The sequence below is a fragment of the Arctopsyche grandis genome, chromosome 7, assembly GCF_051622035.1.
Source record: "Arctopsyche grandis isolate Sample6627 chromosome 7, ASM5162203v2, whole genome shotgun sequence".
Taxonomy (NCBI): Eukaryota; Metazoa; Arthropoda; class Insecta; order Trichoptera; family Hydropsychidae; genus Arctopsyche; species Arctopsyche grandis.
Window position 1 is genome coordinate 26551644 of NC_135361.1, and position 12890 is coordinate 26564533.

The window sequence follows — 12890 nt, forward strand, 5'->3', positions numbered from 1 at the left end:
ACATTTTACATGCATATTGATATGAATTTTTATAATGATTATACAATTAATTTACCGGAATACCCTGGTGCACATTTGCACAAATAATCATTCGAAGAAGACGATTCAGGAGTTGTCTGTGGGGTGTAGCAAACTCCATGGACGCATTCATGATGAGCGCATGGTGAAGTTTGAGGATATAAAGCAGGGCCTGCCCGAGGTCCAACTTCGCAGAATTTGCCAGAGAATCCATCGGGACAAGTGCATGTATAGTCGTTGAGGCCGTCAGTACAACTAGCACCATTCTATAATTTTAAAGTAAAAATTTCAATAACGAGAAGGCATCGAAAAAGGAGAATGTCAGTAAGAATAAAAACTCACTTGACACATATGATTGGCGCAATCGTCTACATTAGTGGTGCAATTATCACCAGTGAATCCCGGAGAGCATTCACAAGTATAATGAGTGAAGTGATCAACGCAACGTCCGCCCGAGCCACATGGATTGAATTCAGCTGCACAAAATGGAATCTTAGATTCACAACGATCACCTATAAACAAACCTTACAATGAATACAATAAATAACATTGAGTATATTTGATATATAAAAATTAAAACACTGAATACCCATGTATCCGGGTTGACATTGGCATCTATAAGAATTAAGCTGGTCGACACAAGTTGCATTATTTTGACACGTGTGACCAGTGCAATCGTCTATGTTGGTTTCGCATCTCATGCCCGTGAATCCCAATACACATTCACAGCTGAAACATTCAATTTCAAAATATTGATCTGTTTGCTTCATGCCTATCTAGAATATTACATATACTTAAGTACCTATGCATATTACATACCTAAATCTTCCCTCTTCTAAAACTGTACACGTGGCATTATTAGCACAGGGACTACCGTAGCAAGCGTCAATCATATGTTGACATTTTTCTCCGTGATAACCAGGTCGACAGGTACAAGTAAATCCACCATCCGATGATGCAGAACAAGCTCCGTTGTTCAAACAAGGAAGTGTGTAGCAAGCATCACATTTGCTCAATATTTCATTAGAAACTTTGCCTATAATGTTACGTTTATTATTTACAACCATCTTAAAACTAAACTATATGTATATATATGACATACGAGATGAACAACTTCCTGACCTTTGCATTGGAAAGCCGTAGCGGCAGTGCTCAACAAGAGTTTGTCTTTCATATAGAAGGGTTCGGCACAGCGAGCTATTCCAGGCTCAACATAGTCAACTTTAACCCACTCTGCAAGCCACTTCAACGAGCAATCGCAATAAAGTGGATTAGAACCCAAAGCACTGAAATGTTAAGGTCAAAATAAAAATTGGAACTACTATCTTAGTTTACAATATGTTTAAGGAATTTTATAGTACATGTGTGTGATCGATTGAAGATCTTCAAACAGTCCATCAGGAAGAGTCGACAGTTGATTTCCGTGAAGAGATAATACTCTTAAAGATGTAAGACCTTTGAGGGCTTCCTTTTGAACGCATCTTAATCGATTATATCCGACAATCAGCGTTGAAAGTTTGGATAGTCCACTGAAGGTGTTATTAGCTAGTACTGCAATTCGGTTGTTGCTCAGATCCAGTCGTGCAAGGGAACGTAGATGTTTCAATTGATCACGATTTATTGAGGATATATTGTTGGATTCCAAATATCTGAAAAATAAATCATTTTATGTACCGTACTTTGATTTTTTTATTTGAAAAATTGTATTATACTTACAGTTCAGTAGTTTCAGGTGGAATGTTTGTGGGGATTGATGTTAATGATGATCTTGAGCATCGAACAACAGTTCCGGCACATTTGCAAGGAGCTGGACAGTAGCCGCCAACCAAACACCCTTCTTCAGAATCGCCTGAAAAGAAATAATATGAAAATTTTACAAATAAAGTACAAACAAGCAGTATTGAGAGTAGTGAAAATAAGAATCGTGTGAATTTTGTCTGATGAGTTATTCAGTTTCAATTCCCAGATACGTTTTAGATGAAAACGTATAAAATTTATGAACCAAACTTACTAGTACATTTATATTCATGATGTGGCAAATCTCTCAGCAAAGATCCTCTCAGCTTTTGAGGTTCTTTACAAGTGGCACCGCTTGCCAAGCCGCTCGTTCTTAGCCAAGAGCCCAGCCATGCAAGATGACAATTGCAATTGAAAGGATTTCCATCCAAAGACCTTGAAATGATAATAAGAAAATGTATTTTACATTCAATACATAACAAAAAGTTTATATTCAATATTGAAACAATTTTCTTACAATGTATGAAGAGCAGTCAGGTGATCAAATGATCCTGGCATTACACAAGTAATCTCATTTTCATTTAGGGATCTGTAAAATACACAATTACAGTATTAAAATCTGCCGAATTGCATACATATTGTTCAATCATAATGTACTTACAGTACACGGAGACTATGCAGACCCAAGAACATTTTATTCGTAACTGACGTAATCGAATTATCATCCAATAGTAATTCTTGCAATTTCGAAGCACCTTCAAATGCATTCTCTTCGATATTTTTGACTCCGGCTCTTCTGAGATCTAATCGAGTCAAAGCCGGAAGACGACCCATTAGACCATCAGATTTTATAGTACCCAAACGATTGTCATTCAATATCCTAAAATTATAATAGACTGTATAGAATTGTTCTATTCAACTGAAAAAACTAGGAATTTGTTTATATTTACAATTGCGTGGTATGAATTGGTATGTCTCTCGGAATTTCATTGAGTCCTAAGGTGGCACAGTTGACGACAGATCCTCGACATGAGCAGGCAGCTGGGCAGGGTGCTTCAGTTGGGCATCCATCACCGAGAGCCAACTCTTCTCCACCTGTTTTCAAATATACAATCTGAATATATTTCAATGTTTCAATTTAAAATATAGTCACATACAAAAAATTTATACCTTTACATTTGAGTATATCTTCTCGGAGCGCTTCGAGCCTCCGTCGATGCATCCTTTTAGGGCCATCGCAGCGAGCTCCAGAAGTTTCGATTGGATGCTTTTGTAAGTATTCTGATACCCAGCGCAAGCGACAATCACATACAAATGGGTTTCGAGCAAGGTGTCTATAATAATACAATTGCAATGATTAGAAACGAGGAGTCAACTTTGATATGTTATGATTCGTTTTACGTACAAAGTTTGAATGCTGCTTAGAGCGTCGAACGTTCCGTTTGCTAGTGTCTGTATGTTATTATCATAAAGTGATCTGGAACAGAAAATTGATTAAATATTTGGTGTTGATTGAATGTTTGAATTTACGAAGAGAAATTAACTCACAATAAATTGAGACTATGCAAGTCTTTGAAGCTGTCTTTCCTGATGCAAGATATTTCGTTAGAGTTCAAAAGCCTGAAATTAAATATGTATAATGAAATTTATTTGCGATATTTCAATATATACATACATAAATAGATATATTTTATAAAATAAATTTGATTTGAAGTAGTCTAGAACTTTCGAAAATCAAACCGAATAAACTAATAAATTGATTAATTACCCAAAATATTAACCGACTAACAATGGTTATGTGAAAAATTTGCGATAATTTCAATGATAAAACCTGAGGTTTAATAAAATACAATGTGAATTTGTGTTTCTCTTGGTTTTTGAAGAAAAACTGTTAAAGTCATGGTTTCAAAGGCTGACTTACTATTTAAATATGTTCAACTTGTTACAGACATTACTAACAAACTAACCCGTAGATTCTATGACAGAATCACTAATAACCATATTAACACACTTGTGAAGAGTCTCGGTGATTACAACAAATGTCTATACCCTTCAGGTATGAACACAGAATACCTAAACACAATCTGCTTTAGGTCATCGACTTTAGTGAGTCTTTAATTAATATTATGTATTAGATGTATTATGAGCATTTATAAGGATTGTAAATAGGTTTTTGAGCTCTTTTTCCTATTATGCTGAAGATTAACATCAGAATAATATAATACTATGATTACTAACCAAATAAAATTAAATTGTAAAATAGAAAATGATCAGTAGATTAGTAGCTATTAAAATAGATATAAGATGTATTGTGAACATAATTTCGTAATAATAAAAAGCATTTAAAAAATCAAAAATATGTTCAACTTAGATAATAGGCTTCCTGTATACACAGTTGAACAGTTTTGTCCAAGTGATGCAGCCCAAAATATAATCTGAACAATGATTTGAACTAAATATATGTAGGTAGTCCAGAATTTGATTAAAATAGTAAAATACAACTTACAGTAATTGCAATGAAGCTAATCCATGAAATATTCCAGATGGCAGATCTTTAATTTTGTTTCCATACAGCACTCTGATACATAAATAAAACATAAATCAACACATCATCTCAAATGCAATATTCAATATAAAATATTATAATATTTTTACAATGATGTAAGACTTCTGAGTCCGGTAAAAGCATCTGCAGCAATTTTAACAATTTTATTATTACTCAAATCAATCCTTCTCAATTTTTTATACGATGTGAAAGCTTTCGGAGGAATTTCAGTCAACATGTTCTGTTCCAGACGGCTGCAGAATACATATAAAAAAATTAATACCACATTTAAAAATTCATATTATATTAAAAAACGCATTGAAAAATACTTACAGTTCTGTAGAATGATCCGGGAGTGCAAGAGGCAATCGTTCCAAAGCACGTTCCCTGCAATCGATTGATCCATCGGAACACCGACATGGTGCCGGGCATTGTATTTCCATCGCGCACTCCTGAACTGCCGGCACAGAGTGTCCTAAAAATACAAACTCTCCTCAGTACGTTGAGCTTTGTGAGACAAATGTGTTATTATAAGGCGGATGACAAACCATCGCAGTTGAGATGGTGGGAAGGTAGACGTTGAAGTGGCACTCCGGCTAAGGAACTGGGTGTGCGACAGCGAGCACCGGCCCCGGCTAAACGTGAAGCACCCCGCAACCCAGTCACAAGACGAGCTATACCACATCCACAATGGATCGGATTGTCGCCTAGTCTCAAAGTGCGCAGTTTGGCAATTCCAGAACTGCCCAAACCTTCCAGATGCAACGTCGTGAAGTTGTTGTTGTTCAACGTCCTGATGATGATCAAAAATCACGTTATTATCGGATTTGAAAGAAATATATTGTATTTATTGTTTATTGAGTACTCACAATATTTCCAAGTCTTTGAAAGTTTTCAGCAGTTGATCGTCTAAGCAGGTTAGCCTGTTGTTGTCTAATTGGATGTTCCTGAGTGACGAAAGTCCGCGGAGAGTTTTCTTTCCTATGACGCTCAGTTGGTTATGACTAAGGTCTCTAAAAAGATTGTATGTTTTTATGAAATTTTTGGTATGAACATGTGTTAAAATTGTATCTCATAGTTGTAGAAGACGGTTTAAAAATTTAATGTGAAGGTTCACGATACAATAGATATTTAATAAAAGTTAATTTGATTCATCTACTTTAATCTTTCAAATAAAATCTTTTAGGAAACATCTTTTAATACATTGTTTGAGTAATAATATGCTAATTTTATCGATATTATTCAATAGAAAATGAATTTTCAATATGATAATCAGGCATATATAAATACATCTCCTATTAAACGGTACAATTATAACCATTAGCATTTTAATTTATTACAAAACATTTCCTGTTTCGTGTTTTATTAGTGGTTCTTAGTATTATATTGTGTAAAAAGCAAAAGTGTGTTTTCTTAAAACTAAGCAAAAGTTGATCATTAGAGGGATTGTTGAATTTCAAGCAAAAAGCACATGCAAACTGCAATTATGGTTGAAAATATTAGTGCAATATGTATGCATATGAGCTGTTGATTTGAAAAGTGGCGAATAGTACTAGATATTCATCCGAAAACCTGATACATACATAATATTATTAGCATCAAGTTGAAGGAGTTAATACAGATGATTCAAAACTATGAAGCGTATGGTTATATAGTTGAATCGGATATATAATATACATAGGTTGTGGCTATTTGCAGATACTTTGTCTGCGAATTATTAGCTATTTGCAGGTACCATATCTGCGAATTATTGGCTATTTGCAGGTACTATATCTGCGACAGGCGCAAAGCCTTCTGCGCATGCGCGTGAACTTACAATCCGATTATAATTTCCTACATTTAATGTATGCTAGACTTGTTTAATCAATCGTTCATTATTTTCATCTTATATGTTTAATCAATCGTTCATACTACGTCACTTTACGAGTTCGAACTAAATTTTAAGAGGTTTAAAACAAAATTTTATCATAAACACGCTGACAGTGACAGTTCACGCGCATGCGCAGAAGGCTTTGCGCCTGTCGCAGATATAGTACCTGCAAATAGCCAATCATTTGCAGATATAGTACCTGCAAATAGCCACAACCTATAATATATGTAAATCTACCATTATATCTAGAACACCATCAAATATTGGAAATAAGCATTTCTTTCATCCAACTATGTATGGCAACCATAGAAGTAGAATGCATAGAATCGCTCTCAGCCTCCAAAAATGTTGCTACAAATACTCTGCGCGGCAGAGTTTGTTCATTGTTTGCTAAACTTCGTCTCTCCCTCTCTCTTGTCTCTCTTCTGACTTTCCGTCTTTCTCTTCGATGGCTCGCTTTTAGATACGATACCTTTGTTAACAATGACCATTATATGCATTCTACTTCTATGATGGCGATACTTCATTAAAACTCTACTTCAAATAACTATCATATGAATACGCTCAATAGTTTTGAAACATTTGGAATTTTTAAAGAAATATACCAGTTTGTTAAAATGGAGCTACATACACTGAACACCCCATATATAGAAACGTTAATGTTAATTAGATTATATGTGTCTAATGATCACATTTGAAAACGCCTTGGAAATAGTAGTGCTTAGGTAAATAATAAGTTAGTGCATAGATAGGCAAGCGTTCAAGAGCTCCAAAAGTAGTTTTCAATATTCGACGGGGATCAAATCGAGAGTGTCGTCCGAGATAAGACGAGGTCCCGAGGAGTTGCGGAGGCAATTATTCGACACGGGATTAGGTATTATGTATACATGTAACGACCGATTTGCCCCCATCGAGGAAGGAGGCAGCGAGCATCGGACGAGGCTCTCCAAGTCCCACCGTCTGGGATAAGGGCCGATCAGGTCTAGACAATTCAGTGTGCTCCGAAGGGAGAGAGATATCTACTACGGTAACGTAGTGGATCTGGACCACAAAAGGGCCACACTGAATTAGTTTCAGCGGACGGATAAGCGAGAGTGCGAGCTCGATACCGCCCCCGTGTGCTCGTCGATTGTGCTCTGGAACAAAAGGGGAGCACGGCCGGCTTAATAAGGCAACAAAGACCCACTAAGTCTGAGGCAATTAGTCCTTTGTACAGCTTTAAACTGTTTCCAGCGGCCAACTTTGCCGAGGCGTAGTCGCTCAATTGTACCTCAAACTCCCCTCATTCCCGTTTCTCACCCATTTTTACTACCCACCCTCGGACGACTTTAATTAATTGGCATTCCTTGTAAAACTATTTCTAATCTAAAGAGTAAATCTCTTATTAGAACATTAATCAATTTGCTTGAATGTCTTGCGAGTGTTTGGGCATTGGGCGTATACTTTTTTGCTATAATACTAGCACGTGATCGTTGAGGCTACTGTTACCAAAGGAAGTTTTTAGTTGCATCTTAAGAGGGCTGTACACCCGAAACCTTAATTTTGTTGCCTTTCCTTTCTTCGATATATATATTGAGTGAATGCGACAATATATGTATATCAATATATATATTGAGTGAATGCGACAGTTTCGCTTCGACCAGATAAAACGTATTTTAAATTGACAAAATCGAGGTTTCGTATTCTCCTATTTTCTCCTCCAAAACTGGACCAATTTTTAAAAAAAATTCATCATCAGTATGAGAAAGATACTTTCTGTGCATCTATCAACGTATTTTTTTTTAAATCGACCGTTAAATAAGCACGCTGGATTCATTTCGTGGGTATAAAAAAGAGGCGATTTTATAGATGTTTGGCGGCTCCTAGCTCCTATAAAAAATAATTAATCAAAAAAAATAAAACGATAGATGCACCCCAATGGTGGATATCCATAGCATATTAAAACATAATTTCTCTAATACCATAATTGAGGAAGGGAGAAGTATAGTACGTTTGTATGGACAAGGCGCTGCTGTCCAGCCCTCTTAAGAGGGCTGTACACCCGAAACCTTAATTTTGTTGCCTTTCCTTTCTTCGATATATATATATTGAGTGAATGCGACAATATATGTATATCAATATATATATTTAGTGAATGCGAAAGTTGCGCTTCGACCAGATAATACGTATTTTAAATCGACAAAATCGAGGTTTCGTATTCTCCTATTTTCTCCTCCAAAACTGGACCAATTTAAAAAAAAAATCATCATCGGTATGAGAAAGATATTTTCTGTGCAATTATGCGCGTATTTTTTTTAAATCGACCGTTAAATAAGCACGCTGGACTCTTTTCGTGGGTGTAAAAAAGAGGCGATTTTATAGATGTTTGGCGGCTCCTAGCTCCTATAAAAAATAACTAATCAAAAAAATAAAACGATAGATGCATCCCAATGGTGGATATCCATAGCATATTAAAAAATAATTTCTCTAGTGCCATAATTGAGGAAGGGAGAAGTCTAATACGTTTGTATGGACAAGGCGCTGGTGTCCAGCCCTCTTAAAGGTCTGACCGCATTATACGACAACCGAACGATCCGACACTTCAAAACAGTACGCGACCAAATATTGTTTGTATGAAATTTGACGCAAGGTGTCGTTTGCGACGTGACGCAAGTGTCGTTGAGTGGGGATTGCCTTGCGATAATTATTCTGCTTCATATCGTGACTTTGAAATAGCATGCAGCCATAATCTTTTGGTTTTTCTCGATTGTTCTTCTTCCTCGCATATCAAAGATACTATAATAGTGCCCGTTTCGTCCATCTTGCTACGAGATACTGAACGAATGCTTGACATAATTTACTGCGTAGTGTCGCATCGCTGTCGTTCAAGTGCGGTTTACCTAATATTGTCGCATACTGTTGTAAAGTGTCGGATCGTTCGTTTGACGCATAGTGCGGTCAGGCCTTAAGTACGGTTAAATAAAAACGTCGCAATTGCAATGATTACCAAGGAGACAAACTAGAAGAGCTGTCAGCAGGGCCGCGCTTAGGAGTTCGTGTGCAAACTTACATACATTGACCGCTCTTTAATTTTATCAGCATTTGTATAAATCATATTAATAAAAAAAATGAAGTGCATGCGAGTAGTGCAAAAATCTTAGCTTGTGATAAATATAGTGATGGAAATTTTAATCACAATAAAAATCAACCAGGAAAACACAAAAAACCAAAACGTTTAGTTCTGAACACGACCAGATGACGAGAGAGACTGAAGGTTTTCAAGTCCGTTCATGAAAGTATAGTATTTTTATACCCCAATCCTACATATAGGATATTGTTCTTTCGATGACCAACCGACACTCAACATCCTTGAAGAAATACGTCTGGAAGTCGTAAAGATAATATAACATAAAAGACCTAGCTTCATGCGGACTAAAGCTATACCTGCTATCCCGTTATTTCCCCGAATTATATTTCAGGTGTGTTACTAGTTGTAACTTGCAACGGCAATCCACAAGTATACTACAAGACAATCTAAATACATTTTAAAAAGTGCGGTGTCTTATTTCATAATTTTAAGGAATATATTTTTTTCAACTCTCATTTCTTTCGGCCGCCTGTGTGCGTTGCAAACATTTGTAAATATGGTAGGCGAGGCCCTGGCAGTCAGATTAAATCATATTATATATGAAGCTGTAGGGGCTCTACAACATGGTGGAGTTCGTTCGTGTTGGTGGCTACTACTTTACTTCCTTTCCCTCAGTTGTATTAAACAGTCGTGGTTACAATAATACCAACATTCCATTCCGTTCACCCTGATAAAGTTATTGGTCCAAAATATATACCATAATCTACATACATACAGTCATTCAAAATCCACTGCTTGATGAAGTCTTCTCCAACAAGCTTCCAATCGTCTCTGTTTTGTGCAACTCTCATCTATCTCACCCCACACATTTTACTAATTTCGTCTACCTATCTTCCCTGCGGTCTTCCTTTAACCCTTTTGCATTCTCTCGGGTACCATTCTAGGACTTCTGTGTCCACCTTTCGTCCATTCTTCTAGCCATGTGGCTCGTCCATTGCTGTTTCAATCTCTTCACATAAATACATTTTGTAATTGGACAACTTCAAACGTCCTCGGATACCATATATGTATGTATCTACATATATAAAATGATAATCAGTTTACGGATTGAGTAAACCATCTTTGCTATAATCGCAATCATGATGGCCTTGATTTAAATGTTGTTTATTGGTTATGGCCAAATATTGCTTATGACCGACGTATGTATTTATTTTGGCCAAAATGGGACTATTCTGCTAGAATATATCATTGCTAGGCTACTCATTGTTATTACTCATATTGGATGTGTCGTTTTTATAACATTGTTTATATCGATATCATATCAAATGTACAGTTGAAGTGTTTTGATTTAAGACACTGAAATATGGCGGGCTTTGAGAGCTTTATTATGTTTTATGAAGAGGTCTATTTTTTACTCTTTAAGACGTATTTATTTAGAGGCTTTACATGTGTTTCATATGAAGTAGGCCACCCCCTGCAAGTGAGCCTTTATAAACGTAAGGGCTGAAAATAATTTAAATGTATGTGTGTGTGTGGAGGGGAGGGGGGGGCGTAAATCACACTACACGTAGAGGATTACAAGGGGCGGTGTGCGAATAATAAAAGCGATTTTTGTTATTGTGCGAATTTCGCCACTTTGTCGAAAAGTGGCGCCACCTACACTCTCCCTTTGATGCGTAGAATAACAAAAGGCGCTTTGATTTCTTCCCGCGAAGAAAGCGAACGGTGGGGGGAAAAAAAAGAAAGGAGACGAAGACGACGACGACGACAGCAGCAGCGGAGGACTGTGAGACCCGGCGGAAAATTGCGGGAACAAAGAAAACAGATGGAAAAGCGATTTTCCCTTCCGACGATTGTGTTTTGTGAGAAAATATGTTTTCAGCGTGTAAAGGATGTGATTCGGAAACCTTTGAAACAATACGCCGCCACGACGACTGCTAACAGCTGTTTATTCGCGACAGTGATATTTAACCGGTTCAGCGAGTAGCACATTTTCACAACAAAAAGTTGTGTAACGTATATTCAATATTCCTATTGGGATTTGAAATACACCCTATTCAATCTAATTTTATAAATGTAGTTCATTTTAAAGGTCAACGTCAAAGTCGGCCAATAAAGCCCTCAACATGAGGCCACCCCCCCCCCCAATGAATACAGTCTGAGAGACTTTTTATTTCGTCGAGAACGAGATCAATGTATTGCCTTTTTATGTTCTATCTACATACATATGTACATGTAAGGCAATAAAAAAATAATTCAGGAATACTTTTATAAATGCTGTAATTCATCAGAAAATGATTGATTTAACACAAAACGCTCCACTAGAAAGCGACATTCAAGCGTCATTTGCAGACTATATATGATGTTTGTGCAATGGTTTAAAGAAAACATTTTTAAATTTTATTCTGGAATTTTTAAAATTTATCATACTTTTAATATTTAATTTAAAATTAAAAATTACATATTCTAATATGATGCCATTACGGGTTGCCCCTGAGCGACATATATGGTATTGAACTTGTATTTACATATATTTAAATTTTTAATTTATAAATTTGAAATTGTATTCAAATAGTGGTAACAAATAGTAGATAGGATTTTTTTTTGCCAATTTGATGAGGAATCGTTTCATCAGTGAAATCAGATAAATTGGCGAACTCTGATAGGAAACGATCGACTTGGAGTAATAAATATCCAAGTCTGACCAGCAGTACTGCAGAAATACTCGGAATAAATTCTCTTCAATCAAGGTCAACCCAGGGCTCGAACCCGGCCACCCCTCAGTGGTTAATATTAACGTAACCAATGTGCTATATTACATACATATGTATTATACATATATGACTTTTTTATAATAAAAAAAAAACATTTTTATAACACAAACAGTTAAAAGAAAAATACACATAAATTTTAGGTGCAGTGTAGCGTGGAGGAAACAAGAAGAATCTGAACACATTATGGCAAACAACATTATGACAAAAACACAAAGTTTGATCTTCAGTCTTGGCCTAATTTGTTTTAATCTTGTGAACAGCTCATTCATTATCCGAAAACATGTACCAACACTTTTTTTATCGAATATATTAAAAATCATATAAAGTATCTACCTATAGTATAAAATAAATGATCTCAAGCATGTCATAATCTCTATAATTTCTAAAGAGACTATGCATGTAACTATTGTTGGATCGTAGAAAAACAAATTAATATCCAAATAAATTTAAATAAAATAAAACTATTCAAATAAATTTAATAAAATGTTTACTATTAGATTGGCCATGTTTAAGCGGCTTACATTACAAATACCGAGCGAAGCCGGGTAAAAACACTAGTATTTTATATTTGTTAGATTTTTTAAAGACGACCAATTGTTTTTCTTGTGTGGCAACTTCATTTCTTAACATCGATAGGAAGAGCGAATTTTTTGCTTCGAAGTTATACAAAATTTAGGTATTATTTTCAACAAAATATATATATCTGCAATATATAATATGTGTCTATGTTGTATAATATATGGTCAGAATTTGTCGGAATGAAGGAATTCGCAGGATGCGAGACTAATTTAGATAGGTAAAGTTGAGATTCGATAGCCGTAGCATAAAATGTTTGCAAAATTTAACCTCGAGTCGTTAAGGGCCGGTTTCCCAAACTGC

The 12890-nt window shown here is 35.8% G+C and overlaps 1 protein-coding gene across 1 annotated transcript in view; it reads right to left on the minus strand.

Annotated features, from left to right (window-relative positions):
* Positions 1-12890, minus strand: part of sli (slit guidance ligand) — a 255009-nt gene that overhangs the window by 4799 nt on the left and 237320 nt on the right. The window contains exons 6-24 of the mRNA XM_077434116.1: positions 5170-5313; positions 4849-5093; positions 4634-4775; positions 4411-4554; positions 4262-4333; positions 3304-3375; positions 3161-3232; positions 2926-3089; positions 2706-2850; positions 2417-2635; positions 2273-2344; positions 2030-2190; positions 1735-1867; positions 1380-1667; positions 1141-1304; positions 838-1054; positions 608-747; positions 361-530; positions 56-284 (exon numbers count right to left, since the gene is read on the minus strand). Of these exons, the coding sequence (XP_077290242.1) occupies positions 56-284; positions 361-530; positions 608-747; positions 838-1054; positions 1141-1304; positions 1380-1667; positions 1735-1867; positions 2030-2190; positions 2273-2344; positions 2417-2635; positions 2706-2850; positions 2926-3089; positions 3161-3232; positions 3304-3375; positions 4262-4333; positions 4411-4554; positions 4634-4775; positions 4849-5093; positions 5170-5313 (2993 nt within the window). The remainder of the gene's footprint in view (positions 1-55; positions 285-360; positions 531-607; positions 748-837; positions 1055-1140; positions 1305-1379; positions 1668-1734; positions 1868-2029; positions 2191-2272; positions 2345-2416; positions 2636-2705; positions 2851-2925; positions 3090-3160; positions 3233-3303; positions 3376-4261; positions 4334-4410; positions 4555-4633; positions 4776-4848; positions 5094-5169; positions 5314-12890) is intronic.